General features: G+C 40.3%; 1 protein-coding gene across 1 annotated transcript; it reads right to left on the bottom strand.

Annotated features, from left to right (window-relative positions):
* Positions 1-673: 673 nt before the first annotated feature.
* Positions 674-6,759, bottom strand: LOC136955449 (annexin A2-B-like). Its single transcript, XM_067249159.1, has 13 exons — positions 6,662-6,759; positions 5,701-5,763; positions 5,290-5,383; positions 4,825-4,919; positions 4,578-4,691; positions 3,979-4,069; positions 3,780-3,859; positions 3,621-3,680; positions 3,145-3,238; positions 2,746-2,841; positions 1,922-1,980; positions 1,326-1,448; positions 674-1,067 (listed from the first exon to the last, which is right to left on the bottom strand). Exons 2-13 carry the CDS (start codon positions 5,749-5,751, stop codon positions 1,008-1,010), a joined length of 1,017 nt encoding a protein of 338 aa, XP_067105260.1. The 5' UTR covers positions 5,752-5,763; positions 6,662-6,759; the 3' UTR covers positions 674-1,007.
* Positions 6,760-8,957: the final 2,198 nt, after the last annotated feature.

Below are 8,957 nucleotides of genomic sequence, written 5' to 3'. Positions count from 1 at the left end.
GACCCCAAACTAAACAGGGGAAGTATATAGAAGCTGTTTTGCTACCGTAGTATGCAAATTATTGTTGCTGGAGGTTAAATTAACATTTTTAATTAAAGAATTAGCACCAAACAAACAAAGCAAAACACACTAACGATTAAAAAAATCTAAATAAGCCTCTTCACTGGAAATCACAGAGAATAGTGAAGACACTGAGGTTTCACATAACATTTTTATTTGATCTGATTTCCAGAGGAATTCATCATGATTTGTGAATTCACAAAGTTAATGGACACATAGGCCTAAACATATAACATAACTACAGGACTGTTGTGGTGTTGTGATTGTCCAGGACTATTGCTGGACAATTATAAATCAATTTTGCTGGTGAAGTTTTAACTTTGAAGCACTTAACATTGATGTTCAAAGTGGGAATTCACAGCAAATTACATACTTGAATGATGTTTGTTTCATTCAGGTAAAGGAATGTTGGCTGACAACAGATGTAGGATTTTATTGGTAATTTCTATTCTTTTTTTAATAAGAAGGTAAGGTGAAGATTTTATTTTTAACTTAAGAAATGTGTGCTTGTAATAAACACTTCAATTGCAGTGGGTTGAATCAGGAACTAATGCATTGTACTGCTCTAGCGCACTCTAGTGGATGTATGAAGAGAAAAAGACCAGGCAAAATGTACTTGAAATGTGAGCTTTTACTTTTAAAGTAAAACAATACGGTCCTAGATACAAAACGTACTATGAATGAATAATGGTTTTAAACATTAATAATGTATTCTTCAGTTGGTATCCCAGGGATCATCTTGTCTTCACAGAAAAAAGGGATGACATCTTTGAAAAATCAGGACCTCTAATACTGTAGTCAATTTGGTAATGAACAAGCACTTGCTTGAAACCTAATGATCATTACAGTGCTGTCTTCATTGTTTGTATCACTAGAGACCTTCCTCCAATGAGACCAGGGAATCATCATACCTCTGGGAAAAGGTATGGAGATGGGGAGTGTAGTTTTTAGTCATCCCCTCCACACAGACTCAGCAGGGCCTTCTGATAGTCTCCTTTAGTGTGCTCCTGGTGGGGAATGAAAGGAGGGTGTCATTCGAGATCAGACACATTGTGTTAGTCAGCCTGATTGACCATTATATTCAAATTAGAGAGGCATATGGTACTTAAATGTAGTCACATTACAGACAGACAGACTAGAACAGCAACAGACAGACTGGTAGACATACATACATACATACATACATACATACATACATACATACAGACAGACAGACAGACAGACAGAAAAAAACATGCAGACAGACAGATGGGTGAAGCACTCACAGCGATGGTCTGGTAGAGGGACTTCCCATGCGTCTTCTTAAACTCAGTGCGGATCTTCATGAGATCCACCTCGCAGCGAGACACCATGATTCTGGTCACCACCTTCTCCTTGGCCCCTTTGCTCTGTTGACGACCCAAATAAACAGCACACTTTTAGTATCGTGGATCAGCATATTCTGCATGGCTCTCGCAGCCATGTACTGCTGTTAATCGTCTCTGCAGAGGTGATCACTCCTATGATAACAGATTATTTTAATGATTGATATTTCCGAACATCTTGGATCTAAGAGGAACTGCATGTGTTTATTTTCCTGTATATAATACATGATGCAATCAATGAATCAATTTGTCAAAGTCGGAGGGAATGTTTCTCTGGGATGCTTCTCCTGAGAGATTGATCTTTGATTCTCAGTATCATTTCCAAGGCGGGAGTCATTTGTTAAAGCTGTGTTTCCATGGATGATAGTGAAAAAACCTTATCAGGATACTGCGACAAATTCAAATCAAATCAAAATGTATTTGTATAGCCCTTTTTACAAGCAATGTCACAGAGGGCTTCACATACGCCCATAGAACTGCCCCTCTACCAACCTTACCTTCATAGCTTCGCTGAGTCTGTTAGCGAAGTACAACTGCTTGTTTTCAAAGCACTCAACTGCAACAGTAAGAGAACAACATAATTAGTTAAGCTCCATTCCTCTTTTTTGTATACTCACAAGGACTTTCTCTCGTATAAAATTAAGGTTTCCTTGTTCGTTGAGCTGCCTCAAGATTTAAGGCTTTTATCCATTTTACTTTGAGGAATATCTTGAAATCAAATGTCTTTCAAACAACAAACAACATTCAATCACATTACATAAAAAAAGCATTTACAGGTCACATGATGGATAGGAACGTGTGTGTGGGAATGGAGAAGAGAGGAGGATAAGGGAGAGAGAGGAAAATGGAAAAGAAGAAAAGGGTTGGGGGTTCTCCCTCCTGGGTTTACGAATAATTCTACTCTGCCAGATGTAATACTGTTAAGATACTGGAGGGAGAGGCAGCGAGGTAAGTAAACGGCGGAAGAGGAGCCTGACTGACACAAACAGTCTGCCACACAGACAGGAGGAGACTCATCGACTATTTATAAGCAGTTGATTCCGCCTGTGGCTATCTATAAAACAAGTCTGAGAGGAATTCAAGGAACGTATGAATGCGAGTATTCGTAGTCAATTAACATCAAGAGTGTACAAACGTTGAGTGTTGAATAAAGAATATGTTTCCGTAGACTAAAGTTTGATCATCTAATCCTTAAAAAAAAAACAATTCACCAGACATGCAGGAGGGTGGATCATTCAGGAAGTAGGAAGAGGTGATGTAGATGTAGAATAGGTAGATTGACAGACAAGTATGTACAGGGGATTCGATGGTAGATCATTACCCAGAGTGAGGAAGGACTTCTCCAGATCTCCCTTCACTTCCTTCCTGATGCTTTCCTTCATATCGTAGGGACTGTAGCTCTTGTACCTATCGAAGACTACCAAAGAGAACAGAACTTGTAACTCATGTTCTGAAACCTTCAAGCAAGGTCACACATGTGACTGGGCAGATTTAGGATGGAGTGTTGACCCCACCAGTGTTTGAATTTTGTCAAAGTCTTCAGGGGTCCCCAAGGTATGTGTACCCACAAAGTATGACATTTAGTCTCTTATGGGGGTCCCCTAACTCTTAATGGGTGTCTGGGACACCCCCTCCTCAATTCTAACACTCTAAATTGCTATCACAATAATGGAATGAGAAATACTAGCAGCAAGATCTACTCCAATGTATTGCATGGTACCTTTCTGTAGGTGGGGCACACTTCTCTCTGACATGATAGAGATCCAGGTGGCCACGTCAGTCCCCTTCCTCTTCACACCTGCTTCGTATAGAGCCTGCATGGACAAAACAGCTCATCAATGACCCCTGTACACCTCACAAACTCAATGAGGTCAACAACGTCAACTAAAATAAGTTGTCAAAGTATGTTGGGACAATATAAAATACTGAACACAAATATATGCAACATGTAAAGTGTTGGTCCCATGTTTTACAACATTTTCCATAAGGAAAAGGTTTGCTTAGAAAGCTTATTTCTGTCGTGGGTAAGCTAAATGTGTATTTTCAATTTACTGGTTTCCTAATATAAAGTGACTAATAAAATATTTGAAATGGCTGCAAGTTGTGTTTATAAGTTTTAACGATAAACCAATTGTGTTTATCCTGCGGAAGTTTGGCAGCAGACAATCCAAGCTTACTATGCACATTTGAACTTACTCTTGAATCCTGGTCAATCTTTTCATAGTCCACAATGTTTGTTGGCTCATCTCTCTTGGTCTATCGAAGGACGGAAATTTGAAAGACAAAGTTAACACCCAGCGCTCAAACAGACACATTTCTTGTTGTTCTGTTGAGTTCAAAGCTATGTGGTTTTACCTGTACGAGAGCCAGAAGCAGCTTTGCAAAATCCCCTGAGGTGTCACCAGAGACCTCCTTCTCTAGCTCCTTCTTGAACACTGTACATATGCAGAGTGAGATTAATGTGAAAGCAAACAAATGTAACAATGTGATAACCTTCCTCATCATTTGAAAGGTCCACACATTAGCCTCACTGGAGAAAAGGGGATGAACTTACACTCCTTGTAAACACTTTTGATGTCCATCAGTTCGTCGTTGCTCCGTGAGCAGACTATCTCAATCAGGGTCTCTTCATCAGTTCCCAAACCCTGGATGGATGAAATATTTGGTGTTAGGCAGTGCAACAGAACAGCATAGAAAAGCTCCAACTGCTACTACTGCCTAACTTGAGTCTGTAGAGGTCTGCTAAATGAATAAATGTAAATTAATTTAGGCCACAAGAGGGCAGCAATGTCTGAAAATCTCTCTTAGCTTCATGTAATGTTGCTTGAAGATTTGGTAAGAAATTCAACATGGGCGAGTCTTAAACAAGCAGAGAGACTTCCCCTCATTGTTCCTCCCTTTATATGCAATAGAACCTCTCAATAGCATATCATTCAATGCGGTTTAATCCTTGGTGTATGTGAATGTGTGTGTGTTTGTGTAAGTGTGTGTTAAGAAGACTAGACAATGTTTAACATTATTAGGGTATTAAAGTAATTAGACTAACAATCTACCATCAACAGCCAAACATTCTTGTTTGGTTTGTACTATTGATTGTTTAAACATTTCAGCTGCGTGTGGAAACTGACAAGGGTTCTCCTTCCTCCTTATTACCTTCATAGAACCTTTGAGCTCTGTGGCATCATACTGAGCAGTACTCTTCATCAGGCCCAGAACCACATGCTCCAGGGAGCCAGAGAGGGCACCCTTCAGGGCTGTTATCATGTCCTGCAAAAGAAATAGACAAATGGATCAAACACAACTTATGATACACAAATCTTCATTTTCTTGTGTTGAGCACATCTTCTTTTAACAGAGTCTAAATGATGTGGTCTAATTGCGAAAGTCAGGTTTTCCTCACCTTCTTTGCTCTCTTTTCATACTCAAAGGCGATTTCTCTCCTCTGGGAGTAGCTACGTCTTGTCAAGATGTCTATGATGGTCTGCTCATCAACACCTTTTAAGACATCAACAAAAATGTATTTACATGGGTCATGTTAGAGTACAATTCTTTTTTTACCCGGACAACCATTATGTGTAATTTGCAAAATAACTATCCAAATTGTTCCAGCAAATTGGTTGGTAGACATAATGGCAGATGTTTCTAGGCGTGGTCAGAAAGAAAACTCCTTTGTAGTTGGTCAGTGACTCAGTGTTCCCAACTTTACCCACACAGTACTACTGTTCCGTGGAACGTTCCAAACACAAATACACCAGCTTGGAGTCATTCCAATTCAGTAAGGTTTCTATTCATTTGCACATTCTGAACAATCTTTCTAACAGCCAGTTGTAAAACTGCAGGCTTTCAACTGATGTATATTTCTCACCCTTAGTTTTGATGGCTGTTTCAATCCGTGTAGCATCCTTGGCTGGGTCGAAGTCTGTTACTGGCACCACAGTGGGGAATTTGGGCTCACTCTCCTACATGGGACCATGTTACATTAGCATGCATCCCACAATGGGTCCCATTTGCTTGTTGATATGTACTGTACAGTGGATGTCATACAGCTCAATGGGTTCTTTTATGATGTTGAAATTAATTATGAACTATACATTGGATTGGTCTGGACACGAAAAAGCACAGCTGAGATAGGATAGAAGGGATTTTGATTGACCTCAATGGGTTGGCCTCATTAATGCATCCATTAATCATAATCGTATTGCAATCATAAATAACTCTCCGAAATGTAAGTGGTGACTGTTTATTTTTGTATTAGTTGTTCTGGAGCTTTACTCACCCCGCCAAAATTCAGCGTGAGCTGTCCCAAGAATTCTGAGACCAATGACATTTTTAAGGATTTCTGCAAAAGATAAGTAGTTGACATGTTTAAAGTTCATTGTCTTTTTTATACTATATTAAAAGGAAACCATAAACGGGAAGAGGTGGTCTTTAGCAAAAATATTATTAAACCATCACTTAGCAACCAGTCACAAAGATCCTAACGTATGACTCACATGTCCTGCTCCTGCAGTCACCACCAAAGGCCTTCAATTCTATTTCTCAGTTATAGTACAACCATAATTCAGCATAAACAACTATTAGCACACAGACTTGAGGCAATCAATGTATACATCTAAGTATTGTGTAAGATAATTGAAACTTTATAATTGCCTCATGGTTATATCTGTAATGATGATAATGACTGTGATAGCATTGGGGATCCTACAGTCTGAGTCCTAATGACACAGTGTGCAGTAAATGATAGGTGTGTGTTTCCAGGGTAAACTTTGCCCTGACACACCCAGCAACACTTCTATGAAACCATTGCCTATCTGCAAAGAATGTCAGAGCAAAGACCCTGTTCTAGCTTGTGAAATATTTACCTACCTATTCAATTCCGCACAAAACAGGCTACCAAATGTGGGGGTGTGGGAAATCAATCACACAATGTGAGACTAATCAAATCACATTTAAATACTATTTGAATAAACTAATCAAATCACATTTAAATAAAACATTTCTGATGTGGTAAATGATGCTCACTATGCAAAAAAAAGGCTTGCTGTTTCCAATAAGAAAATGTATCAATTAATTCTCTCAATATCTAATAATCTCTCTCTTACTACTTTCTCTCTCTCTCTAACACACATATCAACACATAAAACTGTCTCAACTCACACAAAGGGGCCTTTGGAGTGAAAGGGCTTCAGTAGAAGGACAGAGAAAGGTCGACATAGCAGGTCGAAAGGCCGACTTACCTTACTGGAAGGACTTCAGACAGAACCTCACTGTTGCAGCACTGTGGTTGCTGTAGTTCCCGTTATGGAGACGGTAAAGGGTGTAGTGTTTAAATACCAGAGGCAGGCTGGAATGATATGACTCACTGAGCATGGGTCCAACTCCTGCCCCATGGCACATACTCCTCCCCTGTCTCTATTCTCTCCACCCTCGACCCAACTTCCTGTTAGAGAACCAGACTCTGTGCAGCGCTAACTGCCCTGAATTTTTCTTCAGTGCAGTTGTATGCCATACATTTTCTGGAAATTTCCTGTTTTACTGTCATATGATCATAACACACCACTCTCAGAAAACCCATGTCCAAACATCTGTCTCATCCTTCATCTCACAATATTGAAACAAGCAATACACCTCTAAAAACAGCTATGTTTTTCTGATTCTATTTGGATAGCATGGTTTAAAATGTGATGCCCCAGTGAGAGATGTCATTCTACATGAAGTATGGCATAGCTCATTCCAGACCCAATTGAAAGGCATTTTAACTGATGCCTCAGCATTTTTGACATGACTCAAATACCCTCGTCAGGATCGATAAACTAGTCTCTGTTCTCTTCAGACTGCTTTTTCACTGAACTCGCCTAAACTATGATTCATAACACACTTCCTATTACTCACGCTCCAGGATAAATATTAGGTAATCCTTCCCGTCTTTGTTTAATGCCCCTGTCTATGACAGGCACCTGTAATTGAAAAAGAGGTATCCCAATGCATTTGGGGTAATGCAGTTCCACATCCTTCACACCTCCCGTCCTATTTGTTTTTAATAATTCATTTGAACCCGCTGTTTGTGGGACAGGCTGAAAGGATGGCGTTGTAATTCAATGGATGCCAGTGCAAACAAGCGGGCAACCCCCAAACAACCTTCACTCAATCATCTGCAGGCCACGACACACTCTTCACGCCCCCGCAGTTGTCGTGGCTGAGCACCTCATTTGCTAAAAGGTACGTTAAAGCCCAATAAAGCATGTCAGACTTGACAACTCATTCACTTTAACGGCATAATTAAAAAGGAAAAGCTCTTTTTCTCCGGGTTAAGAGTGTGAGTGGCATCGGTTGGCACGGTGCCCGTCAGACTTTGCTCATCATTCACATGGTCAAAGGACTAGGGTAGTGAGGCTGGGGTGTAACTGGGACTGTAAGGTAGAGAGTCCTGAAGCCTAGTGTTTGTTGGTATGGTCTCAGTATTTAGTGTGTAAGGTCAGTTTGGGGATAGGAAATGTTAGTTGCCAGTAAGTATAGTACCAGGTTCATGTCTCTTTTGCTGTTACAGGGAACTTTTCTATTGTATTAGTACCCAAGAAACACTGAGTCATAATTCATTTTATAAGTGTATCTTATCACCGATCATAGATTTGACTTGACCAAGTGTCCTGAGGTCCTGGCCGGTCCAACACAACCATATCTCCATCCTCACCTGAGGAATTCACAGGAAACACTCCTCCAGTGATCTAACCGGGGCCTATTCCCAACTCACCACACCTCTATTAGCCTCACCCAAAAAATTCTGCCATCACAGTCATATAGGGTTTATGCTAACATTGCTAAGCTAATATCTCTGCTGCCATCACAGTCATATAGGGTTTATGCTAACATTGCTAAGCTAATATCTCTGCTGCCATCAAAGTCATATAGGGTTTATGCTAACATTGCTAAGCTAATATAGGGAGGTCAGATGGCTGAGCAGTTAGGGAATCGGGCTATTAATCAGATGGTTGTTGGTTCAATTCCTGGCCGCGTCAAATAACGTTGTGTCCTTGGGCAAGGCACTTCACCCTACTTGCCTCGGGGGGAATGTCCCTGTACTTACTGTAAGTCGCTCTGGATAAGAGCGTCTGCTAAATGACTAAATTTAAATGTAATATCTCTGCTGCCATCACAGTCATGGAGGGTTTATGCTAACATTGCTAAGCTAATATCTCAGCTGTTTGGTTGTTGAGGCTGCAGTCTCTCACAGCACAGCCCAGAGCTCCTCGTGATCTCACATGATCTCAATTTCTTCCACTGAGTTCTGCAATGGACCTCTCTCTAAAAGGGATAGTGCTATGAGACCATGGCAGCAAATAGGGTACATCTTGTTAGATGTTGTTCTATTTCCCTAATCCCTTTATGATCTGGCATTTGCAAGTTATGTTTTGTAATGAAGAAAATCCAAATGATTGTGATGCTGATGTTCAATGCTACTGTGTCTATTCCCAAAAAGCATGTGCTTCTATTCAATTAAACTGTTACACCTTGTAACTACCTGCTGGCGATGAT

Source organism: Osmerus mordax, chromosome 13 (genome assembly GCF_038355195.1).
Source record: "Osmerus mordax isolate fOsmMor3 chromosome 13, fOsmMor3.pri, whole genome shotgun sequence".
NCBI lineage: Eukaryota > Metazoa > Chordata > Actinopteri > Osmeriformes > Osmeridae > Osmerus > Osmerus mordax.
Note: the sequence above shows the minus strand (reverse complement) of the source record. Positions and strands in the feature narration are given on the sequence as shown.